Source organism: Cimex lectularius, unplaced genomic scaffold (assembly GCF_000648675.2).
Source record: "Cimex lectularius strain Harlan isolate CLEC.00 unplaced genomic scaffold, Clec_2.1 scaffold4, whole genome shotgun sequence".
NCBI lineage: Eukaryota > Metazoa > Arthropoda > Insecta > Hemiptera > Cimicidae > Cimex > Cimex lectularius.
In genome coordinates this window covers 3,276,305-3,304,240 of record NW_019392723.1, presented here as the reverse complement: position 1 = coordinate 3,304,240, position 27,936 = coordinate 3,276,305, and the positions used below count along the sequence as shown (strand labels likewise).

Here is a 27,936-nt window from a genome sequence, read left to right as displayed (position 1 = left end):
GATATAATCCCAATCGATTTTGATCTCATTTGAATTTTGGCATTGAACACTCGATCAATTTATTCAACGACTTTTCAGACAATTCAGATAGTCCTATCAAAATAATATAAAAGGTTTCGTTTTAAACCATTTTGTAAATAGCGTTTAATTTTTTTTATGCACCTGTCACGATTTTTGTCGTTATTTATACGTAAAATTTTAAATTTCATCTAACAAATAGAGTTTCCGAATATGGTATCACTGATTTGATGCAATCTTTTTATTTTGTGATACCAGGTAAAATATACAAAAATATCCCATCATATTTTGTACTATTCTACTTTATTTTCTTGTCCTACTTACGTACCAACACTGAAGCCATAAAAAAAGCTATGTAAATTAGTTAAAATTTTAAGAGGGACCGCAGTGAATGAGTGGTTGGAGCGTCTGATCCGTATTTGCCACACTAGCGGTCCTGGGTTCGAATGCAGCAGAGCTTATGGCGTTTTAATTAAGAATAGCATGAAAAATGTATTAAAAAGTGGTTACATCCCGTATCCGTGACAACAAGTGGGTAGTTGGGTGTAAATCCCTCTTGGATGACAGAAAGAACTTTACATACTTTTATTAAGTTATTTTAAAATCTATTCTTTATCAACCAACTTGGTAGACAGATAATATAAGCCCAGTTTATCCGTCAGTTGCCTGCTTCTATATTAAAAAAAAATTGATTTGTTTTTGCGATGGAACAACGTTTTTAGTTAAGTAACGATAGGTTTAGGGTTAAGAAAGGTTTAGTTTAGGTAGGGTTAAGGTTTGGGATGTATTATGTTGCGGTTATCGTTGTTTTTCTGTTCTCTCATCAGTAAACTCCAAAAAAGTCGGTGAATGCATTCAAAATCTCCAAAACCTTGGAAAACATAACAATATCAAAATATCTTGGTTGCTAGAGCACAAAGGAATTTTGAGTAATGAACAAGCCAACAGACAGGCAAGAGGAGGATGTGCAAGAGCACATACTATCCGTGAAGAGGCGTCAATAATTCAGGAAGTGATCAAAATGTCAACTAGGGCTTAAAGTTTTTACTGTTCAAAGTCCATTTTGGAACTTACTCTAACTTTCCACATCTATCTAGTTTTATGATTTTAGCAGCATAGCTAAACCTTTTGTATTTTGTAATAGAAACATCCTTGTTTGGCATGTAATATCTATTACGTTTTTTTTGTCATCCCACGAACCCAATACAACAGAGTTTCACCGAAGTTGTGCGTTATCTAGCCTGTCAAATTACATCCATCATAATGGAACTATTGCACTTCGCCAAGTATGGATTCTAGATAACTATCTAGCTTTAGGTTTTTACTATCCTCCATATTTTTAAAATGTCGCCTCATTTATTGCATTTAGGTTTTTATGACAGTGAGTAGAAACATTTTCCTTATCGGTTAAGGTATAACAGGTTTAGCGGTTTGGTATACCATCAACTCTGCCAATCCTAGATTCAGTTCCTAGAGTAATTCTGTATGAGTTAGCTAAAAATCTGATTTTAAAAATGTAGATATGACTTTCCCACTGCGACCTATTTTTATGGATTTTCCTGTACTCGATATTTTATGAGTTCTCATTCTTAATACTTTTGCGCGTTCAGAGAGCGTCGAACAATGGCACGATCCATTACAAACGTCTAAATCGATAGCACGAACGAGCTGAGTTTCTTAACTTGGTACACAATTGGGTATAGGTATTAGTTTTGCTTACAAACAACAGGTGTGCCATCGTTTTGTCCAACTTAATTACTATCCCCATTATTTACTATATTTCAATTAAAATTTAGCTGAAAAAGGTCATTTATGTTTAAAAAACTTAATGAAAGCACACAATTGTAATATATAGACAAAATACTAGGATGTGCTATTTTTTCCATGGAGCTTATTTTCCAATGTAAACTTTGAACCGGTTTATACTACGTTTAGAGATGGAATTTTTCAATTTATTTTTCCCAAACTGCCAAAAAACCTCATAAGACGAAATCCCATGACTGTTTACTCAAAACATCTAGTGTATTTTACCGATTCTTTAAAATCAAATTCGTCGTTAACGCTCGGATTAAACAAGCGGCGTTGTTAGAATGGGAAAATTGATTTAATTAATTGGTTATTTGAACTTGAAAGTAGATGGTACGTCTGTAGGCGAAATAATGGAAATTGGGAACAGCTTCACAAATTTCAGCCGGTAGTAATGAGGGATTGTACGTGAAGTTGGTCGGGCCGGTTGATGGCCCTTAGCCCAGATTCAGCCCCTTTTCCCTTGGTAGAAGGGGTTGGGTCGGAACTCAGGTGAAGCCCCAATCATCATCCACATTGTTGTTACAGTTTACGGCCATCCGTAGTCCAAAAGTGGCTCAAAGGAATAATTGGAAGATAAAAATATCTTTTCCTAGTTATTTGGTGTTTATCAATTCAACAGAAACTTATTTCGTCGCTATAGATTATCCACTGCTAAATGGAATGTGGTAACTATTTAAATAACTCGATTAGAGTTCGTATCCGACTGACCGAATAACTTTTTTCAATTAATTAATAATTCACGATTAGGTAAAAGGACCTAAGAAATTGTTTTAATTGTAATCAATAATTCACACGTAAGGTATCGGTTGAGACAAAAAAGTGGCAAAAGGTGGCGTTGAAATGGGAAGTTAATGTCTGAGTAGTTCGAAGTCAAGATCGCTCAAGTGGTAGAGCAGCGGCGTATCTAGCCGAAGATCGTGGGTTCGAATCCTCCTCGTGACACTGACTTTTTTATCTCAACCAAGACCTTACGTAAAGATTTTTAAATAACATTTTCTAACTGTAAAGTACTATGAATAATCAGCTTTACAACCTGATGTCAAGACGTGACGGACAATCCCATAGATGATTCCGATTAAGCGATAAGTGATAAATATTCATAAACAGTTTACGAATTAGTAAATGTCCTATCTGATTGAATATTGTAGCCCAATTTACATTATTGATTAGTGTAAAACAGTACAATAATTAATCTTGACCTCAATATTCAGGTAGTAAATAAAGCTAATCACTTCCATTGTACAGAAATGTCATTATCAAGTTCTCATAATTATCTAATTAATTCAATAATTCAGGTAATAAAAATATCTATTTGTCATTAAAAAATAAAACTGCAAATATTTTCTTAAATGCAATATCCATCGGTGTTTGAAAATGTTATATAAGTAAAATCTCCAATGATCTGTGGTTAATATCGACTACTTTTACTTTCATCTTTAACCCTTTCTGCATCCGTTTCATCATTTTTAAGATTTGTCCACTAAAACGAATTGTTTCACCTGGTTCTTAGTTCTGTTATAATGTTATTTATGTGGTGATTAGTGACCGTTAATCGATATTTATTTAGAAATCCTGAGATGCGATCTGGTGTGATGTAGGTTTCAGAAAAACATTTTCTTTATCGTGCCATCGTTTCGATCTTTATTGAGATCATCGACATGGGATTTACAAACATTGTTTACATATAACAATTACATTTTGGATGTGGAAAAGAGAATTGATACAATGCAAAATATATTTTTTTATATATTCAATCAAAGTATTTCTACTCACTCAAAGTGTTTATCTTCTGTGTAATTGTGCCATTCTTGCGTGTCGTGTCGAGATGCCAGTGAGATTTTGCTATTTTGTGTTTATATACGTTGGATTTTGAAGGGGTGGTGTCGACACGACACGCAAGAATGGCACAATTACACAGAAGACAAACACTTTGAGTGAGTAGAAATACTTTGATTGAATATATAAAAAATATACTTTGCATTGTATAAATTCACTTTTTTCACATCCTACATGTATTTGTTAAATGTAAACAATGTTTGTAAATCCCAGGCCCCGAAGATGATCTCAATAAAGATCGAAACGTTGGCACGATAAAGAAAATGTTTTTCTGAAACCTACATCACACCAGACCGCATCTCACGATTTCTAAATAAATATAATGTTATTATTGGTCACAAATACAGCCACGTTTTTTTTTATGATTTTTTTTTTGTCATTTTCATGGAACACCTTATTTCTTTTACTTCAACCGACGGATTTTTATTTCGCTAAGCATTTTCTTTTGCAAAAATCTTTATGTTTTTTTATGTATTTATCAAACTCTCAAACTGTATCGTATTTAAGCAATTTTTAAGGTCATTTATATATTTAAAAATAGGCCAACTAGCTACTTTTATTTCAGTCTTATTTCTCTACAGTAAAAACTTTCTATATGTTGAATGTTTAATTTAGCCTGTAGCGTTTTCGTTATCATTTTGGTCAATTTATCGCCATTCTTTTTCTCTTTCAGAGTAAATTTGATTATTTAATTAGATTATAATGCATTATACACAAATTGATTATTTATTTACGCCAGAGAAATATTTTCGGAATTCCTTTTGTGACTATCGCATACACACTTTTTATATAATATGTTATATATATTATTTGTTAATATTTATTTCTATTTAAAACACGGCTCATTTTCTAAAATACAAATTAACCGAAGTTCGTATGTTTGTTACATTTACGCTCGGAGAAAAATGCTAAACAATTTCTTATGTCCTTTTACCTAATAGGCCTACAGGATACGCTAATAATTGTACAAAGGGGCAGTAAAAAGAATACAGCCCAATAAAGAGGAGGTTTAACGAGTAGTTCAAAGTAAGGCCTACTTACTTTATGCGATCAGGTTGGGAGGCAAGGGTCATTAGCTGTCCGTTAAACTTTATCCCGAAACTTCTTCCGTTAAACTAAATTTAAGCATATTTGTGAGGGGGAAATTTCCAAGATCGTGGGCTCATTAAGCGGACAGGTACCTTTAAGGATTTGTCCCTAACTACCCAAGTCGGACAAATGGCGAGGCTCAAACCGTTCAAAGTACCAACTAACCCCGTAGAGCAAAGAATCTGTACGAATGGATTGAAAAACTTTCTTTACCAAGGTAAACCTTGGCGGCTATATGAAATTTAAAAATTCAATAAAGGAAAGTCCTTTGCGTTTTTTAAACAACTAGTTTTTTACAACTTTTGTCATGATTTGTACCTTGATAATTGACAAATTAAAATTTGCACCTGCTCCTGCTTTTGATACTTAAATCATAAACTTACCTTTAGTACAAAATTTTTTTTCTGAATTCACTTTGGAATTATAATAAAAAAAACAGGTTAACCAATGCAAAGACAAAAAATAAAGAGGAAAAGACCAGAACAGGAAACCAACAAAAAAGGTTCAATTTATGACTACGTGGCAATTTTATATTAATTCTTAACTTTATTTTGCTTAACTAATTTATTAATTAACTTATTAATAAATAACTATTAGTGCAACGCTGCTAAGTCAACCTACGGCGCGTCTACACTTCTGCAACACACACAAGTCGTGGGGATTTAGTTTCCAGGTTGTCCCGTTCAAATATGGTCACGACAGTTTTTGGGATGATTTTTATTTAACCGTTTAAATAACTTTTTTATATGTTTTATAAGCCATGAAAATGACAAAAAATGTGTTTCTTTATTTAAAAAACGTGGTTTTGCTCATTCATCTCTTGTATGTTCACGCAAAGCATTGTAACAGCGCTTATATATAATCAAGCCAATTGAATGATTTAATTATTGTGGAAAAATATGAAAAATGATTAAACGGTTGCTAGAATGGTTAAAGATAAAAGTCAACGAAGTTCAGATGGAACTTCTTCAATAGTCGTGGAAGTCTTAACGTGCATAATGATTTCAAATAACCATAAAATATTGCTTTCAGAAAACATTTCGTTTTTCAATTTTTAATCTCTATAAATATCCCTATAAACACCACGCATTTCTATAAATATCTATCATAGCTATTTTCATCTACTGAATTAATAACTTAATTAGATAATTATGAAAATTTTATAAATACGTTACTTCTACATCTAGTGGAAATGATTAGCTTTATTTATTACCTGAATATTGAGGTCAAGATTAATTTATTTAGTAGTGTCTATTTATCTATAGACAATATAATTTTCTCTCAACTTGATAAACAACCAAAACCAGAGAAAAATTGTTCTTTTCACCTTTACATTTGAGCCTCCTTGGAACTAGAGATGGCTGTAAACTGAATTAACAACTACTTCAATCAATAATAGTTAAGGAATATTAGTGAGGATTTTTTAATAGGAAAAAACCAAGAACGGAGAAATGAGCACTTTTCTATAGAAAAAAAGTAAACAATGTAAAATGCCACAAGAATAGAGAGATTGTTATTGATGAAAGAAATTTATTAAAATCCAACAAGTAGCGAATTTAGAATAAAACGGCTTTTTCGAAAGATGGTCGCCAAAATCTTAAAATGACCCATTGGCAAATATCTCACCACATATAAAAAACACACTTTTTTCTAAAACTTGTAGTCATGTATAAATGATTTTTTTATTTTATAGAACAAAAATAGACAAACTCTCCAAATTATTAAGGATTTATTGCTATTGACAACCCTTAGCCAAGGATTCTTGGTTTGCTTACAAAAATAAAACAAACAGATTGACCAAATATATTTTGGAAAAAAAGGTACAGGAAATGGCAACTTTTCAGCAATCCTTTTAAAAACCAATTAACCTTGAATATTTACTGAAATACGGTAGAAAGGCAGTTTCCACTGATTTAACGTTGGGAACAAAAATAGGTTTAAAAAACCAGCTCTTTGTACTTACCCTTATAAAATAATAAAACGCATTTTTTCAACAAATTTAATTGAATATACTATTATATAGTCATATTTCTTTTTCTTTTTTACACACACAATTAACATGGAGTCTTTTATCCGGTACACAGACAGGTTGTCATCATTCTAGTTCACCTCTCGAACAACCTTTCTTAATCGGTTAAGAAAGTTACAAAGGTTACAGAAACGAGGGGAGACAGGGAGGTCTCATTACTTATCATCATATATAAATGTAAAATGAAATATACAAATGTTTTGTGAAAAATAAATTTTAACAAGTTAAGCATTAACAACCATGAATACATATTTATCACATTTGGATATATAAAATAAATTCTATAAATAGAGTTTAGCTTAGAATTATTATAAATAAAAACAGTAAATACTCAACAATATCAAAAATAAAAAACAATATATATCTAATTTAAAATTACGAACTCTAAAATTATAATATTAAGTCATTTGTACAAATACGTAATAGAATTAATAAACATAACATTATGTATGCTCACATTAAATAAAATTCTACTAAGTATCTATGTTGGTTTTATAAAGATTCAAAATATTTTTATATTTGTAGTTCATTTTTTGTGAATCATTTTTTATATTAACTATGTTTTCACTTATGTTTACCTGTATTTATTCCAATAAATTTAATTTGATTTATTTTTTTAATAAGAATTATAGCATTTTAAATTTCAAACTTTTGTTTTGCCTCAAAAACGATTTGAGCACAGTGGTTGGTTGCTGATTTATGACACTTTTTTCGTGTTGTTTCATTCTGTTCCAGAAATTTATTGGGTTATTTATTTATTCTAATTCTTGGAATGACAGAACTTACTTTTTTATTTAAGTAATTATAAAAACAGAAATCTTTACAAATTTTCTAATTTTTTAAATTAAGTATTTTGTCTGTTAAACCAATGGATCCAACCAACAGTTCTTTTCGTCAAATAAGTGATTTTGAAAATACATTAAAGGTTATGGAGTTGTTCGTTATATTTTATGCAATATAAATCAACTTCATTAAATTTCGTGGTCCGATTGACCAGTAACATCTTTCAATTAATTAATCTTTATGTAAGGTATGGGTTGAGATAAAAAAGTCCGTGTCACGAACGGGATTCGAACCCACGACCTTCGGCTAAATACGCCGCTGCTCTACCACTTGAGCTATCGTGACTTCCACTTTCCGTCAACTGAAGAGGCTAGAGCAGCGGCGTATTTAGCCGAAGGTCGTGGGTTCGAATCCCGCTCGTGACACTGATTTTTTTATCTCAACCAATACCTTAAATATAACATCAACATTTTCAGATCGACAGGTAACAACACTTGTCTGAAAAGATAAAAACATAAAGCTTTTCTTTTAAAAGTTCTTCCTCTTGTATTGGTTGTTTTGGTTGTATTTGCTTTAAGGTGGTAAATGGAAGATGGTTATTGTAAATTTAAATGTTTTGTTACGGAATTCGTGGACGTAGGAATAACGGAGATAACTGACTCCAGCTTTGCCGACGACGCGTGTAAGATTATTAAATCTAAAATCTTAGCCAATAAGTCCTGTGAAAAAAAATATCCAAAAGGTATTTGTATGAAAAATTTATAATGGTTGGAGATTATGCCTTGATTTATTGGAGTTTAATATTTGAATTCGAAATGAAAGATCAACATCGATACCTTGGCAGGATATTTTTTATTGAAATTAAGCCCAGACATACTACCATCCTTTACACCAATTAAAAACATCCGAAAGTGAGTGGCAGAAAACCCTACTTCTAAATCAGTAACAACTGCAAAAATCAAATAAAACACTCCAGTTGTCACTGGAGGTTTCATGTTTTCCGTACGGGTAACAGCTAACCCTGGTTATTTATCGCTCCCTGTCGACATAGATTTTGATCAATTATTTGTCGGCTAATTCAATAACTTATTTAAACCCTTCGTGTTGCCGAATTCTCTTAATTGGGTTAGAACGTAAAATACTCCACATTTTATAGTTAATAATTGTTTACTGGCATTTAACAAATTTATCTTCTATATTGATAGGTTGAACAAAGAACATTGGTATGTGCACATTCCTAGAATTATCAGCTCGACTGGAAGAAAGGCCAATAAAAGCTAATATATTGTACTGCTAGCTGGCACATGAACAATTCAACCCTGCGGATTAACATTGAAAATGAAAATCTATAACAGTGTTTTTTTTAAACCCGCCATTCATGCTATTAAATAGCCCAATGCTTCAAACATTTGTGCAATAATTCATTGAGTGTTTTAAAATAATTTTTTTTCTCCTTTTAGCTCTGCCTTACGACTCAAATAATGTTAATTTGACAAAGTCGCTTAACACAAACGAGATAATCAACCGTGTGTGGATATCGTTATCTTGACTAAGTTGTAACAAGAGGATTGAGAGAATGGGAATTTGGTATCAATGCGCTACAGGAACAATTAAGGTTTCTCTATGATTCAATATTCATCCGCCATTAGTAAATTGCTTCACCGCGTTGCATCACTTACCAGCCACTTCAGCCTACCTGTAATTGCCGATAATTGATAAACAATGAAATTGTTACACTGGGTCCCTTGCGGAGCCGCGACCTCTGTTTGTGCGTTGAATTGCTGCCAGGTGACACGAGTATAGTCGCTTTATATGAAATAGAAGCCTTTTCTTCCGAAATGTCAACTAATTCACCTTAGATATTAGTAAAACCAATTCGGTCTTAATTGTGTGACGCTGTGGATAATATCAGCTATCTGGCAGGACTGAAACTGGAAAAGGAATATATAATGAAAATAAACTATGAAACTACAGAAGAATGGAAATAAGAGAAAAAATAGATGTGGTCAATACCCTCGTCAAAATCAATGGTGCTACAAAGAAAAATTGAGTTGTAACAACCCTCGTCAAACCCCTTCGTGGTAGAAGAAAAAAATCATTGACTTCACTTGTAAACAAATGTTGCTCACTACGCACGTAAAACCCCATGAATTTTAAAGAAAAGATATGTGACGCCCACGAAAAATTAAAAAAAAAAAACGGGGGTCACTACCTCGACAAACCCCATGATAGTGAAAGAAAACAATAGTGAATCACATATCAAAAAATGTTGGTCACTACCCTATTCAAACCTCATGGTACTTGAAGGAAAACTCAGTGACATCACTTGAAAAATGAAGGGTAGTCCAACACTCCTCAAACCGCTTTAAGGTAAAGAAAAGCACAAAGCAATCTCGTGTTAGAATAAATAAATCAGTTACATCATGCATCGACAAATGATGAACATTTCCCGCCTCAATCCACATAAAATAGAAAGCAAATGACAGTACGTCTCATGAAAAATAAGGCTGGTCAGAACCCTCGTCCAATCCCATGATTATTGGAAAGAAACAACAGTGTCGTCACATATCAAAAAACCCTGGTCACTACTCTCGTCGAACCCCATGCTGCTGGAATTTTTGTCACATATCAACTAAAGATCGCCACTTTCCTCTTCAAGGTGTTACGTAAAAAACAGTAACGTCACAAATGAAAAAATGATTGTCATTAACTCTTCAAACCCCATGATAATAAAAGAACAGTGACGTCACATATGAAAAATTTATGGTTACTACCCTCGTCATACCCCACGATGAAGGTAGGTAAACAACAGTGACGGTACATAGCAAAAAATGTCGTCGAACCCCATTGTGATGGGAGGAAAAAAATTACGTCATATCAAATGGCCCTTCACGCCCGACGACCTAGATAGAGTGGTGGTATCTGCCTAAAGTGCCAAGAGTTCTGCCATGTAGTTATGAAACGACCCCTACTTTTTCAATCTTTATATTAAAAAATTCATATCAGTAAAATAAACATGTCATCATAAATTAACGCCACTTTGTTAATTGTACCTGGGTGGTCTTTCGTATCATGGACAAAGGTGACCCCATGTTTCATGGCGTGAGACTTATCATATAAACGAATCTCTTATTTGACTATCTTTAATAGTTCTAAGGAGAGAAGTCTTGTTAGTTTTTATGATATCGATTATATGGACTTTTTTATTCCAATCTGCATACAGCCCGTTGTTCAGAATTTCCTGTAATCCATGTTTTGTTGTCTAAAGCCCATGTGCCTTTAGTGTAGCCAGTAGTAAATGTTTGGTCATCTTTTTTCAATAATTTGTGTTTATTGTATTAATATTGGGCTGTCTGTTTAACTAGATTTAGGTCTGGACGTTAGGAGGTCTATTTGTAAAATTCGGTTACTAAAAATCCAAATGGAATTTCCAGACGCTTACCTTGAACTGAGTAAAATAAAACGGAGAGAGACCTGGATGATCGGAAACGACCGAACGTTACTCCGTAAATAAATCAATAACACACTGCCGAAGATTCCTTTGAAGTGTTTAATTATAATCATCCCGTCGCTTTAAACTAGGTTCAATTAAACAGACAGCATCACAAACTATCGGATCGACAGAGCCTCGAAAGTTGTTGTTCCCGCCGGTTTCCTTATTAGTTAAACAGCTCATTTTTTGTTATAAATTACAATTTACTATGACATTACGTCCTTTTCATTTGTTAGCACTGCTTAACAATAAATTTCACAGATGAAAATATTAGAAAAATATGTGAGATATTGGTTTAGATAAAATAGTCAGTGTCACGAGCGGGATTCGAACCCACGACCTTCGGCTAAATACGCCGCTGCTCTACCGCTTGAGCTATCGAAACTTCGATCCTCTCGGACTCTAACTTCCCATCTCAACCCAACCTTTCAAATTTTCCCTCCTTTTTGCCGTTTTTCAAATGTCGTGTATCTATTTGATTCTCGGCTACAAATGAAATGGCCACGGAGAGTTTAGTGAAGATATACTTCATTTAACTTATTAAATTCATTAGATTTCGTGGTCCGATTGACCAAATAACATCTTTTAATTAATTAATTTTTATATAAGGTATTGGTTGAGATAAAAAAAGCCAGTGTCACGAGAGGGATTCGAACCCACGACCTTCGGCTAAATACGCCGCTGCTGTAGCCTCTTGAGTTGAGGGAATGTGGAAGTCACGATAGCTCAAGTGGTGGACCAGCGGCGTATTTTGCCGAAGGTCTTCGGTTCGAATCCCGCTCGTGACGCTGACTTTTTTATCTCGACCCATACCTTACATAAAGATTAATTAATTGCAAGATATTATTTGGTCAATCGGACCACGAAATCTAATGAATTAGAAAATAATTGTACGCATAAAAGACTAATTGCAGTCTAACAAATGTAAACAAGCCAGTTTCAACTTCTTTATATCTCTTAACCAATTCAATTTTTTTTCATAAGATTAAAGAACTAAAATAACTAACATTAGTTTTAAATTTAGGTAAATTACTGCTATTCGTTTATTTGTATCCTAAATCTTAAATTCCTAAATCCTAAAATCCTAAATATCGTTAATGATTTAATGACAAATTTTAATAATTCAAATCGCTGTGGTAGTGAAGTATACGACAGTAGTTCTCCAGAAATGGTCAGATTAAAACTACAATTTTTTGAAGAAGTTTAACTTTGCTGGGAAAGAAAGCCCATTGCTGAAAACGGATTTCAAAATCCATTAAACTTTTTTAATTAATAACCTTACATCGTTGGATTATCAATTACTCCTTTATTTATAATTATAATAAAAAATTATAATGTCTGGTTTAAAGTGACCAGGGATTCAATACTCACGCTTTATTTCTCATGTGAGGTACTTTTTGTTCATTATCAATGTAGTTAAACGGGAGTATTTTTATTTATAAAATGGCATAAGAAAAACTGCGTTTTTCAACATTTTTCGTGAGAATATTCACACAAAAAAAATAAATAAAGGATCTGTTCGGATTCTTGAATTTTACATTGTACGATTACGTATATAAGGGAGTCTCTGGAATAAAAGCTCTCGCTTCCTTTTTTCCTTCTTTCGGATGTTAGTCACGGCTATAAAACCAACATATGTTGGTGCCTACTAAAGAGATCAACAATTTAATGTTTCAAACATCCAGGCTTTTTATTACTCCACTAGGAAAGCGAATGTCTGAGTTGCCGGCTGTTTGAGATATGCCAGATATACGATAAAGTCTGAAACAGTTCCCAGTAATAAATTTCTATTTGTGAGTTGTTATTATATAATACTTATATTGAACATGTCTTGAGTTCTGTTGGTAAAAAATTATATCAAAGAGCAGCGATCAACACCTTTGTCTTAACCCGACAACCAAATGCCCAGGTACAGACCTTATTTTCAATTAGTTTTTTGGTGGTGGGGAACACAAAATTAAACAGGACATCCAACTGGCTAATTTGTTAAATAAAAACATCGTCAGGTGTAATTAGTAACATAAAGCTGACGTGGTAATTTCTTCCAACTCGTAGACTTTTTATCTTGTTTTTCCAAAACATTAGGGGTATTCTCGATCTTTGTGTTAACCATGTTAACTCTGTTAAGGCCTGTTAGATTGAGAAATATGATGATGTAGACTTGTATGAATCGGCTAGTTAACATTGCTCGATCTAACAGGCCAGGTCCAATGTTAGATGTCAGGTCGAAAATGTAGTCACATTGCTATCCGTTAGGGCGTAGGTAACCAACATGGCAGCCATGAATTTAACAGCTGTTTTTTGTTTACCTGGATTTTTATTCTTAAATACACATTAATTAAATCAGACCAATACATTTCTTTTGTTAATTTCTGACCTGTCCTTATACTCTCGTTCATAATAGATACTTCTGGCATCCTACAATTTAACATAAAAGAAAACCATAACAAACATCAGCAAGCCTGCAAGGACTGTTATAACATGTTTAACACTCGCCACGCGCAGCATTGCGGAAAAATTAACGTTTAACGTGCTAAGAAAAGAAGGGGGCGTTCACGATCTTACTGGACATTTCTCTATTCGAGTTAACACGAGTTAACATCTTACAAACATCCTGAATGATGATAAAATAGCGTTGGTAAAGGCTTAAATTTGTTTGTACGTTACGATGGAAAACGAATGTGCTTTGGGTTTTGATATTTTTCTTTGTTAATGTCCGCGTCGCGTAAAAGAGATCGTACTTCTCCCCAGTGTCTCGGAGAGTAACATTAAAATACTGACCCGGAGCATGGAGTCACTGATGTCGTATGCTCAACTTCTATCTGCAATAAAAACTGTTGTTGCCGAACTCTTAAGCCTAGTAGACATTTGTACTCAAAGTCGTGCATCATTGTTGGTGGGCTGTACCTCCTTTGAAACAAGAGTGGCGAGATTCAGCCCCGCAACACGTCCCGTTGTATCTGGAGTGTATTGGGAGTATACGTGATAACACTATTTTGAGCCTCATTGAAACGGGATTCAGTAATTCAATGTTGCGCAACATTGCAAGTGGAGACGCATGTTGCGCGGGCAGCCGGAGTGTAGTTGCGAGTTTCACCGTAGAGGAAATTGAATTTTTAAATTTTGTACTTTCTTTAAACAACTTCGGCGCAACCATTTCCAAAAAATTTTCAAAATATTTAGGTGTCACCCTTAAAAAGTTGACAAATCCCTTTACATCTTCTACCCACCATCTTCTTTTATTTCTTTTATTTATATTTTAAATTAATTATAACAATGACAGAGAAACGCCCCCGAGACATTTTCTAGAACCTGCCTCTGTAATGTAGACGTAACTTATTGTTGCGGGATAGCCCCCAAATAGACGCGCAACGATAAATCGAGGCTGTTCCCAACAAATACGCGCAACTTTGACCCTAGTGTAGACTAAGCTTTCGATTCTAAACTTTCGTCTTTCACAACTAAAGATGACTTTAGGGTTGTTAAAAATAATCTAATGCCACTCAGGGAGGAAAACACCTGTTTTACCACTGAGCATAATTCTTTGCGCAGCCTTCCTCGTATGTACCGACTCTCTGAGCGCTGTCTGGGCTATACGCGAAAGGTTCTCTGTGGACCCTCTTGTCGTGCTCTTGTTAGAGAAATACGCGGAGCTGGAGCCTCTCGGAAAAACGGTGGTTGTTGTCTGGATTCCCGGACACGTCGGCCTGGAGAGTAACGAACGCGCGGACGAGACGGCGAAAGCCGGTACGTCCCACCCTCCGGATCGAACCATCGCGATCAGGCCCCCTGACGCTAAATACGCAGTTAAAAATATGATAAAAGAAAGATGGCATCGTCCGTGAGCGGTGTCGTCGGAGAGGTTCTTGCGAGTCAAGAGCACGACCGGTAGATGGCCCTCAGAGAATCTGAGCAGGAGACGAGGGATCGTCCTCACCCGACTGAGGATTGGCCATACGCGGTTGACACATGGGCACCTGCTTTTGGGCCAAAGCCCGCGCAGGTGCCCCTTATGGAGAGAAAGGTTGCTCGATGTGTCCCACATAATAGAGGCGTGTCATGCCTTGGCTCCATACAGAGAGCGTGTAGGCATGCCGCCGGACTTAAGAAGAGTTCTCGAACACGGTAGCGAGTTTCAGAGTCCCCTGTTCCGCTTTTTAGGGGAAATATGGTTTTTTATTGTATATANGGGATTCGGATTTCCGGCTAGAAGATCTGGAGCTAAAATCCTTCCAAAATACTCCGATGTTTGAAGGGATTGAATGTGGGGGTGTGGACCGTTAAAGGAAAATAGAAGAATTGTGTACAGAAAAAAATAGAATATAATAAAACAAAATTATTCTGTTTTCTCTAATGGCAATCAGGCAGATCAGAAACAATGAAGTTAAATGGCAAAGTAAAATAATGATAATAATATTAAAAAATGATAAGAAAAATAATAAAAAGAAAAACTTGAGGTGTACGATGAACTGGTGAATGCTGTGGTCTCTAGAGGTGAACACGTCCAGGGACTCCAGGCAGGACGTCTGGGTTGAAACAGCGACCAAGGCGATGCTCAACTTGCAAGTTCGACTTTAAAGATGTTAAAAGTCTGAAGGGCCCACTGGTCGTTTCTAGACGGTGTTCGATGATGCAAAGTTGCGTTCCTAGCCAAGGCTCAATTCGGAGTGTGTTCTCTGTATCGATGTTGTCGCCGGTGCCTCTCCAGTCCCCGCAGGGATTATCCTCTCAAAGAGTATTACATTGTTGTCACACGATAGATACACCTATAAAAAGTACACGTCATCTGCTTGTACGCGGTATTTTGCCCTGATGTGCTCCGTGTGCCGCCAGCCAGCGGAGCCTACGAGAGGACTTCAATCAACTTACGGCGTTTAATATTTTGTAGGAATCGAAATATGCATCCATCAACCTTTAATTCTAACGAAATCAACAACGTCCAAGAGAAGGGCCAGCATTGCCATACCGTATGTCTCATCCAAAAATTGCTTCCTCTCCATGCCATATTCCGGACATTTCATAATGATATGAATGTTGCCATTTCTTTTTTATCTCCTGCTCATTAGCGCTTCGAACGTCATCAGTAGGAACGACGCATTCATTTAGACATGAGATTGGAATCTACCAACATATCGAACTTCTTAAAGGGAAAAGAGAGAGAGAGAGAGAGAGAGAGAGAGAGAGAGAGAGAGAGAGAGAGAGAGAAACAGAAAGAGAGAGAATCTTTTGTGGGCAAAAATGTCTATTAATGGACAAGAGTGTCGTGTACCATTGCAAGTGTCACTTTCGTATGGGCTAGTAGTAGTTTAAATCACCTCTCTAAAAATTTCTCTCGGCAATGGATTTTTATCTTTTTAAAAAGGTCGAAATTAATCATAGTAGCCGTATATACATCCCCTTTTGAAAATCGTTCATATGTGTGCATAAGGGCAGAGTGCAATCCATCAGGACGCAGTTCACTCTACACTTGTACACAATCCACTCCGGACTTTATTTATTTTCCGGCTTGTAGAACCGGCCTTCGCCCTCTTGCCGCCCCCGTTAGCTCCCCGCTTCCTACTATGGCTAACAAAAGGCCCCATATATTAACCGTCCCCCACTCCAACAAGCCCTATTAAACTCTAAATTTATAGGCTGCGTTCCAATATTTGACCTATTGTTATTTTATTAATTATTATTAATTAATCAGTTTTAAAATGAGTCTGGTCCTCCGAACTACCGCCTAGGATAATATGTAGTGGCGGATAAAGCGGTGATTTCTGAGTTGAGTTGCTCTCCCCCCCCGCGTTTACAGGAACCCTGCCGGACACCGGAACAATGGCTCCAACCGTCCAGACAACAGGATGCCTAACCCTTCTGCCTTCAGATAGATCGGCTGTCAAAATCCAATTATTGTCCGGCTTGGTTTTGCTTCTATTGCCATGTGATTTGGCATGATTTCTCTATTGAAACCAGTTTACCGAGTAAGTACTCCATGGGACCTGGCATTCTCGCTGGTTTACGTTTACTTGAAAAGACTGTACGAGGATAATTTTAGTTCTTCTGGTTCTCAAACTTTAGTAAAATGTTTAAAAATAACTAAAACTTTCAAATAACATCACCCCCTGGTTTTCCGTCGAACATTAGAAATTGCATCCTCACCCGAGATTGTAAGATTATCAGACCTGAAAAGAGGTGACTTGGAAAGGCGCCAGGTTCCACCATTTCTTAACGAAACCTTCGCTTAAAGAGGATTTAGAGGAAAGCCGTAAGTTTTAAAAGCGAGCGAGAATGGGATGCTCGAAGACACATACTAAGTCCGTTTAACCCTTTTAAGGTTCAGGCGAGAAAATGTAATATTTCACAAGACGGATGGTGATCTCCCTTGGAGAATGTATACTACGCCCAATTCCGAACCATTTTACGTCTTTGTTTGTATGTGTGATGAACTGAAATATGTTTAATTAGTTGGTCTTAGTTAAATATAGTTTCAATTAATTATTCCTTTTATGTAAGGTCTTGGTTGAGATGAAAAAGTTAGTGTCACGAGGGGGATTCGAACCAACGACCTTCGGCTCAATACGCCGCTGCTCTGAGCTATCGTGACTTCCACATTCCACCAGCTCAAATGGTTAGAACAACGGTGTATTGAGCCTAAGGTCGTGGGTTCGAATCCCGCTCGTGACACTAACTTTTTCATTCAGCTAAGACCTTACATAAAGGAATAATTAATATGGTCAATTAGATCACTATGATTGCACACTTATACTTTTAAGTCAGAAGGTTGGATGCGAAGTATATATTTTCCCACAAATTAACCTTTTTTATTTTAAAACTAAACCTTTTTAACTTCTTCATAAATTAATTCCTTTTAATTTCACATTAACTCTTCATAATTTCAAATTAAACTTTTTTCAGTATCGAATTAACCTTTTTAAACTTCAAAAATTTTTTTATTTCAAATTAAATACTAATTGGATCTTCACCTCGATGAGTTGTCAGTCCCCTGTATGATGACCCTCGGTCTCTACCTCATGGGAGTTTACCTACTCCGTTATGGGGTCGCTAGTATCCCCTTTAAGCCAGATGCCTATGAGATGGTCGCATCCCAACAGGGTTAGGCTCCAAGAGGGGCTGTCGACATGTAGGTAATTTCAGCCCCTAACGTATGCAAACTATAATCTAGCCTAATACTAACTCTATTCGATAAGACAGTCGCACAAATAAATACATTCACACATATAAATACAATCATACATTGCACTCATTCTGTTTGGTGGAATAATCGATATTCTTCGATCAAACTACTCACAATATAAATAATCTAAATTTGGAAAGATAGGGTACCTGTATAACTATTTTGCCTATAAAACCACTACACACACTGCTACTAGACAGACACACACACACTGCTGGAAGGGCGATGGTAACGCTACATTTCACCAACCCCCCTCACCTCACCACTGACACTAATAACTACGCGCAGTCAAACAAAACACATAAAACATAATTATTTACAATAAAAAACCCGACGTCCACCAAAAAGCGGAATAGAGACCTAGATACTCCCTACAGTCGCCGAAAATTATTCTTAAATTTGCCGGCATGCCTGCACTCTTTCTAAAAATAGCGATGGCATGACAAGCTTTTATTATGTGGGATACATCTAGCCACCTTCTCTGTGCCAACCACGCATGACATATTCTCATAGCCCGACAGTCTCATCGGGTAAGGACAATTCCTCGTTTCCGGCTCAGGTTCTGGGGGGGGGGGGCAACTACAGGTCTTGCTCTTGACACGCAAGAGCATCTCGGACGAACCCGCCTACTGACGCTACCACCTTTCTTTTAACATGGTCTTTACCACTCGTTTAGCGTCAAAGGCCTTTTCCCGATAGTCCGGTCAGGAAGGTGGGACGACCCGGTTTTCGCCACCTCGTCCGCACGTTCGTTACCATCCAGGCCGACGTGTACAGGAATCGAGACAGCAACCACCGTCATCTCGGTATATTTTTCTAGCAGAGGGGTAACCATACGCTGCAATGAGCGGGCAACGGCACCTTCTCGTAGTCAACTCAAATTAGCAAAAGGATAATTAGAAGTTCACAAAGAGTTAATTTGAAATTAACAAATGGCCAAAAACCCTGTAACCGAGGGGAAGTCGCTTTCTACATGCAATACCCTCAGCTCGCAGCACAAACTGTATTTGGGGCTGGTCCAGAAAGCTCCTGAGAACGTTCTAAGATCCATGATTGTGTAGCTTATCAAGGTTTCTCAGTCGTCGACACTTACGAGGCGTAGAAAATGAGAGTAATTATAATCATTTTGGCATATTATTCTCAATTAGAATTCCGTGGTTTATGCTGTGATTCGAATCCTGAATTACTATCGTGGCAAATACGACTCGAACGAGTTGACCACTCGGCCATCACGGTCACTGAACATTTGACAATAGAGTCGGTTGTAATATTGTCTCTAAAATGCTAAACCTTTTGTGCCTGAATAACTGAAACTGTTGATTGATTAAAAACATGTTGTTTTCAGTTTGCTGAGAAACCTCACGTGGCCGATTTCTACGCCGATGTTGTCCCATACTCCTTAAATGATAGTCTCTCCAATTGGCAAGAAGCCTAGCACTGGGCGTCAAGACCGATCAGCACATTATAAAGGTAACTCAGGGTTTTTCTTTTGTTTTGTTTGATGCTTGCTAAAGTCCTACATGTCTAGACGGTTGATAATGTTTCGGTTTAAGACCGTTTCTCAGGCTCGCTCATTTTATCACAAAGGATCAATAAGTAGAGTCGTAATTACGACGTGGTTTTCGCGGTGTATCATTTCGGCCGGCTGCTTCTTTGAAATGTACGTTTACTCGGAGGCGCGCGGTTTCACGATTTTGTTCCCAATCTTTATAAAGCCCAGCCGGTTTTAATTGCGTATATATTTTAGAAATGAATACACACGTGGTCATTACGGGTGATCGGTCAATTTATTTTTTGTTGGATATTTCAATCCATCACAGCTGTCATGGCTGGCACAATTAGCACAAAATGATATAACAAAGAAAAGCTCCCAGCGGACTAATTAATTATACTTTTTTGGGCGTCCCCTGTTTAAAATAATTTATCTAGAACGTAAATAAAGCAATATATGTATATGAAAACGTATTGAAAATTGTAATGATAAGAAGGTAAATGTTTTTATTACTTCTTTCCGTAATTACGAATTGTGGATATTAAGAAAATAATGTTATACATAACTTTAAAATAGGGTCAAAAAAGTTTAATGATTATTATCAGATAAATATGACAGATTAGAGAAACATACATCAAATGCTAAAGTTCAAATCGAGTTATCGGCTAAACGGGGTACAGATTCCATATTCCACATAGGTAAAACATTTTGGGATCATTCTAGGCAATCGGCTCATATGGAAAACATCTTAACAAAATAATACTAAAAACCAAGATTGCCAGAGAAGGTGCTGACGTCTTAAAAGCAGGTGGGAGCACAGGAGTCGAGGTATTAGGGATATATATAAAGACAACTCGCTCTACCTCGGCCAGAGTAATTTATAACTTCGAATCCACTCTAAGATCATACCCATACTCAGATTGTCAGATATAACTTTCCAAAACTGACGATTAAACCGTAAAATAACTATGGGTACTCAGCTGCATCATCAGGCAGACCAGATTGACATTTGGCTCAGAATCTTAGTGTCTGAAGACCGTGCACGCTATCAGGCTACTGTGTGACATTCCATTGTTGCCTTGTCTAGGTGTCACTAGAATCATGAAGACAACGTCGCTTGCTTTGGAAGGTAAAACTGAACACCAACACATTCACGAACAACCTATGAAGCTAAAGTAACTGCTAATAATCTCTTACATGAACAACCATCCTCAAAACGAGGTCATCGTAATGAATATCTAAAAGTTAAGGTGGAATTACGGTCTAACGCAATCTTACTGCCATTAAGGCTACCACAAGGCCCGCGGATCATAATACACTTTTAAAGCTATAATGGGATTTAGTGTCCTTATTTTAATTAATAGCCTTAATTTTAATTAACTTCAGAAAGCTTCTGCCAAAAGCCGGGAATAAACCATAAAATTTCTGATGGTCACCTGCCTCATCCAGAAGAGCTGTGACAATATGGGCGAGAAGTTTTATGTACCAAAACCCTGCAAGTTATCAAGCTACTAATTGGCATTTAATGACAACTATGTCTATGTGCCACTAGAAACGTGAGGACAATGTCGGCAACTTTGGGAGCATAGTTTAATCTTCCGACGCTGCACATACGTATTTAAGAAGATGCTAGATTAACTGTCCATGGTCTCTTAAATGGACAACCATCCACAAAACTAGGTCTTATTAATGAATAATTAAAGGTTATGGTGGAATTAAACCTAGGCCGATAGGCTAAACCCATCTTATTATCATGGGAACTACTGCCCGTGGATCATAATAAGCCTTTACATACTGTAACATGATTTATTTTCCTTGTATCAAATTTAACAACAGAAAGCTCTGTGCCAACAGCTAGGCTTTCAACCACTCAAATTTGCCATATACCTAAGTAATTTGGGGAAAACCCTGCAAGCTATCATGCTACTAAGTTGCACTCAATGGTTGCTATGTCTAAGTGCTACTAAAAACATGAGGTCAGTGTCGGTAGCTTTGGAGTATATTTCAACATTCCAACGCAGCACGTAACAATTTAAGAAAAAGCTAGACTAACTGTTCATGTTCTCTTACATGTACACCCTTGAAAAAACATGGTAATATTAGTAAATAGTTAAAAGCTAGGAACAAATTAGAGGCCAACTGTTAATAGAACTCAAAGCCTATGGATCATAATAAACAGTCTTAGCCCGTGATAGGATTTATTTTCGTTATTTTATGTAATAAATTTAACCTCATAATGCTCTATGCCAAAAGCTGGGTAATAAACCACAAATTTACTGATGGCTTCCTGCTTCATCACACCAATGTTGGCATATGGGTCAGACGTTTTGTGTACAAAGACCATAAGTTATCAAGCTACTAAGTGGCACTCAATAGTTAGAATGCCAAAGTGTCACGAAAAACAGGATGGCAAGGTTGGCAGCAGGTAATCCACTCTAGTACAAAGGTAGTTACTATACGATATGAATATTTCCATCGCTGGGCTAGCATTTTGCCATAAAAAAAGGATAAATTAAAAATTAGATCTGTAATAAGTCCGAATCTTTAAGGATGTCAAGGTAAAACTTTTCCACCTATTACCGCTGTCTGAATGTACAAATCGTATTTACTCATTTGATAACAAGTTAAACAAATCTATATAAAATTAATCTTGTATGTTTTATTTATTGACTACGTGTGTCACTAGCAATAAAAAATATATGTGTTTTCAGAAGAAATCACACATGCTATGTGTACCCGTATATAAAACTGAAAGGTTTTAGGGCCGAAGTTTGGACGGCTCGAAACATAGTTTGTTTGAAAAATAGATAATGTTTGTAACTTTATCGCGCCGAGTAAGTCCCTATAAAATGTCCTAAAAAAGAAAAGGGAAAAAATACACCTTCGGAATATAAAGCATGTCGATTAAGCGGTCTTTATACACTGTCTAAGTTTTCAAAAGAGATTTCAGATCGGGCAAACTTGGGAAGCCTTGCCAGGGAAGATCGGCCCCTGTTGGGGTAGTTTACCAATGAACAACTTTCAACACGGCAGCTTCCATTAATTAATGATTTGCGATCTTATTAATACCGTTATTTTTATTACAGTACGGCTTCATATCCAGGAATATAATTTGTTTTTAAATTTTACGGTTGGCAAACTACATTGGTAATTCGTCATCGCCAGCCTTCCTTACCATTGTTTTTCTTTTCAGACCTTTCTTGCGTTTTAAACTTGCCTGTTTCTTTTACAGATTCTCCTGCCAGGTCATGGTGTTTTATGATATAATTGTAGCCAACTCTCTTTTGTTTATCTTATTGCTAGCCTCTGTGTACCTCAGGGACTCGTAATTTGTTCATAAAATAACGCAAATAAATAACACAAATTCAAAGACACACAGAAACAAGATAAAAACATGGTAGTATGGTTAGAATACACACTAACAGAGTTCCCGATATTCCTTGGGGTAATTGTGGATAAACCCCTCCATTCACGCTAATAAATTACATCCTCACGCCAGTCAGTCTTTTTTCCTACTACCCCAGAGTAATCGCTATTTCTGGGGGTATTTGGCGTCTTAGGTCGAATATAAATATAATATTGATACGAATATAATATCGATATTCAAAGACTTCTGACTTTTTTTTCAAAGTAATTTGCTTACTATATAGTTAAACAAAATGTTAGTTTGTTTGTTGAAAAAAAAATCAGAAACACTCGAGTGGGGTAAGCTAAATGAAAATTAAAGGAAAATCTTATTTCATCCTTTAAATATCCTTGTAAACACGTAAGTAACCGGGATAAAATTATGAATGAAATTGAGCAGTCGAGCCAAGTCGTCTCATGGTCTCTTTTCTGGCTTATTCTGTCTTTAAACCTATTTATAGACAAAGAAACGTTGGTTACGTCTGTTTGAAATGAGCCGGTGTCAGAAATGAAAGTGAGCCCCAGGCGGGCTAGACAGTGCTGTTGGCACCCGTCTCACCGTCGAAAGTTAAGTGTTCAGTTCAAAACTCAGAAAAGCCTGTCTTATCCAAAAGAGTAAACATCCCGGGACGTTCATGTATAAGATTTGTTCATTCAGTATATGTAAAAGTATGCTCATTATGTAAACAACTGCAAATTTTGTCTACTTATTTTATCTTTTTCTTATCGACGAATATTTACATTCCACCATTCCTATACCTCTCTCTTAAACATTTTTCACCATCGATCGTTCATTCAGCCGTACAATCTCTAAAATCAAAGCATGCTCCAGGTTTTAATTGTATCGCTGTAAAAAATTTTTAACACCTCCCCCAAAAATGTCGTCGTATTCAAAACATAATTCTTCTTCGTAGTACCTACTTCCATATTCTTATAATTTGGGATCTCTCTTCTATTCGAGTGTTCCCTAAACCAAAAAAAAAACATGTAGTATTTTTTCATATAGGCCATTACGTCTATTTCCCATTTTGAGCAAAATTTTAGAATTGGATCCAATTGAAAATAACTTTTCCAATCTTAAATTCCCAACATATAATCTCTACCATAATTTTGGTCTTCGTAACTGCCACTCTACTGTCCAATAATTCCATCGTGTGGTAGACATTATCTCTTCGTTTCGTGAGATGGAGCAGTACTCTTCTGCGGTCTTTATTGTCGTAAGCCATACTTTTGGTCGAGTTTGTTTTTATACTCAAAGGCCTACTATATCATCCTACACAGTTGTCTCACGTCATGGACGGCAATTTCCTCTCAAAATATTTCCCTATACATACAGGTATTCTTCAGAGTAGCGTTCTGGCATACCAGATGTACACAGCTGGCCCTTCCATTTATTAATCAAACCTCACCTTTGCAGACGATACAGCAATTCTCTCTAGTAACTTCGATCCTGTCATTTCCACTCGAAACCTTACAACAACAACCTTACATTAATTGAGTCTTGGTATGGGGAAAAAAAAAAAATTTAACATAGACAAAGCCCCCATATTACCTTTACTCTCCCTAAAAAGATCTTCCTTCTAGTCTACTTAAATAATATAGCCTCTCAACGACGGCCAAGGTGCGCTATCTTTTGTACACCGATAAACGCTTGAAGAAGGATCCCCACACAGACTGAAACGTCAAGAATTTATAACACGATACAGAGCACATTCGACTTTTTGATAAACGCCATAACTTGTCAGTTACAAATAAAAGGCTGCTTTAAAATACCATAATTCAGCTGATAAGGACTTACGGACTGGAAGTGTGCGGTTCCACCAAATTTATTATTATTTGGAGATCGTGAGGTGCGGTCAGGTGTGACGGAGGTTTTAGAAAAACATTTTCTTTATCATGCCAACGTTTCGATCTTTATTGAGATCATCTTCAGGGCTCAATAAAGATCGAAACGTTTGCATGGCAAAGAAAATGTTTTTCTAAAACCTACATCACACCAGGCCGCACCTCACGATTTCCAAATAATCATTGGCTAACGCTCACTAAACACCACGCCGTTCTGCCAAACATTGCAATATTAATCGCACCCTAACTGCCCAATCTATTAAAAAATCCTTGATGCTCCATTTTATGTGTCCAAAGAAACAACCCGACCAGATTTACATATTTTGTACAAGATGTAATTCCCTCCCGTAACCGTAAATTTTATAAGACCCTCCCAACAACCATAAATCCTCAAATCCAAAACACCGAATCGTGAATGCGAATATTTCAACTTTACAGACGACGCACTGATGAATAAGAATGTCACTTTATATAAAATATCCGTTTTATAAGAAAATATGAGCATACATTTATTTTTTTCTTCTACAATCAATTTAAACAATAGACGAATTAATTTAATAGTTTGTTATAATATTTATACTATGTTCAAAGCTTTTATACTTTAAAACATACAACCCATAATTACAAAAACAGTATAAACATTTTTCCTAGTTTTCAAACTAAAAGTTCGTCAACTTTTCAAAGGGAAATAAAGTCTACGAGGCCCAAGTTCCAGACTGGAAGTCAATTAAACTTGCTTTAAATTGGCTTTTCACTTTCTATTTCAATTTGTGTTTACAATTTAAATCAGACGATAGCCGGAGACAGTGTCAACGTCGGAAAGCTTGATCGATATACGAGACATTGAATATTTAACTTTTGTAGTTCGGAACGAACTAAGTCCAAGAATAAATCAATGCTGTGAAGGTGTCATGACGTGACTTCGTGCCTGCTTGCACAATATGCATGACTTACACCAACCAGGCTTACATTTCCGTTCATCCCTTCCATCCCTTATTCCACAAGGGGCCTATAATTATTTTTTGAATAAATGAAAAACGCAACTACAATATTGCAATCAATACCGTCAAGGTTTTTACATATTTAAATTGTTTAAGTTTTCTTTTAATTTGTGTTCACGAAGGCTTCCTTTTGAAGCCAATGATGCAAATAAATTTACAAATTTGTATTTACCGTTATAGGCATTGGTAGAATTGGCTCGTGTAAAGGGAATTCTCCCTCGCCTGTCTACGACTAATTTTACAACATAGACCGCCTGTTATGCGTTTTGCTTCGAGTATTTATAAATCAGTGCCCTTTCAAACGTACGTAAAAACCTTAGCTCGCCAGATTATGCCGCACATGACGCAAGTGAGACTTTTTTATTTGATCTAACGAGGTCACACGTTAAATTATCCTTACAGTTCGGCCATAATTTAAAACCAATCTTGTTCAATTATAGCTCGTGCATCAAACGTTTCAACACTTTTTCTTAGCTGCTAAACTAACCTTGCGCCTACCAATGAGCTTTTCTTTTATGTAATATTTTAATAAGTTTCAATTAATTAATCTTTATGTAAGGTATTGGTTGAGGTAAAAAAGTCAGCGTCGTGAGTGGGATTCGAACCCACGAGCTTCGGATAAATACGCCTTTGCTCTACCACTTGAGCTATCGTGATATCGATCCACTTTATCTCAACCAATACCTTACATAAAGATTAATTAATTGAAAGATGTTATTTGGTCAATCCGACCACGAAATCTAATGAATTTTTAATAACAATATAAATAATATAAACAACATAAACAATATTTGAGGGCTCGTCCCATGAACGAATCGACTTCAACTCTGGAATGTTAAATGGAACTATCGTCGATGAAACTATAGATCCGGATTATTGTTGGTCATAAAATTTAAGTTCGGCAATGAAATTTTACCTGTAATTGTAGCATACAATTTGTTTGGTTTCGATCAGTTGGTTCTATAGTCAGTGCACTAAAAAATGCGAGGATAGGCAGGCCAGAATGGTGGTAAACTTCCAAATTGCAGGTTCGCTAAATCGCAGACCTCGAGAAGAAATCTCCCAATACTGGCAGCTTTACATTATATAACCCCAATTAGTATTTTTCTTAAGAAAGAAAATAAAAAGTAACGAAGAATATAATAATATAAAATAATTGCTTGATGGTAGCTTAGTTAGATGCTCAGATACAAACCATCTCAAATGTTTCTGTACTTTTCCTTATCCGCGATCCTTTCATCCATATCGGTTATGCGATCAGTTACAGTTAAGGGCTGTGCGATGGTTAATTTGTTGCGAAATGAAGAGATGGAGGTGAATGGGAAGGAGATTTAGGAAAATTACTAGGAGGAGTTTGGATAAGGTCGAATATTTAAAAAAAGTACTCTCTCTTTTTTATTATTAGGTCCTTAAGCCTGTCAAACTCCTGTAATCTCTGTACTGCACGTTTATATAATTCAGCTCTGGCTTTAGTCTCTTTAAGTAAGGTACAAAAGGCCTTCACTTTTGCTCAACATGTTATTCACCTTGAGTTGTCTTTTTCTCAAAAATATTAACATACTTCGTTCTTACCGACTGAAAGTTTCTCATCAAGTTCTACTATTTCAAGCACATTTGTTCAGGCTTGAGGTCCTTGTACTTTTGTAATTTACAATAAATTATAGGCAGGCGTTGAGAACCACCCGCTCCAGGTGTTGGCAGTCCAGGATTAGACCACGGTCTTAGCCGTTCAGCCGTCGAGTTTAGGCTCCCGGGGCTACCAACAGCTTGGACATTTCAGCCCCCAACGCAATCAGTCTCCCATTCACTCTCACTAACGTCCTGCACGCTCTCCAACTGCCGCCAATGAATGGCATCCTTCAACCAAGTAGGAATCATCGAGCAACCTTTCTGTATATACCGGACATACGCGGGCTTTGGATCAAAAGTAAATGTCAATGTGTCAACCTCTCAGGCCTA

At 36.2% G+C, this 27,936-nt stretch overlaps 1 protein-coding gene across 7 annotated transcripts in view; it reads left to right on the top strand.

Annotated features, from left to right (window-relative positions):
* The window catches only part of LOC106673701 (teneurin-m), a 574,800-nt gene that overhangs the window by 45,233 nt on the left and 501,631 nt on the right, over positions 1-27,936 (top strand). For all 7 annotated transcript variants that reach the window (XM_024226696.1, XM_024226695.1, XM_024226692.1 and 4 more), the window contains exon 2: positions 19,580-19,704. In XM_024226696.1, the coding sequence (XP_024082464.1) occupies positions 19,638-19,704 (67 nt within the window). In that variant the 5' untranslated portion in view covers positions 19,580-19,637. The remainder of the gene's footprint in view (positions 1-19,579; positions 19,705-27,936) is intronic.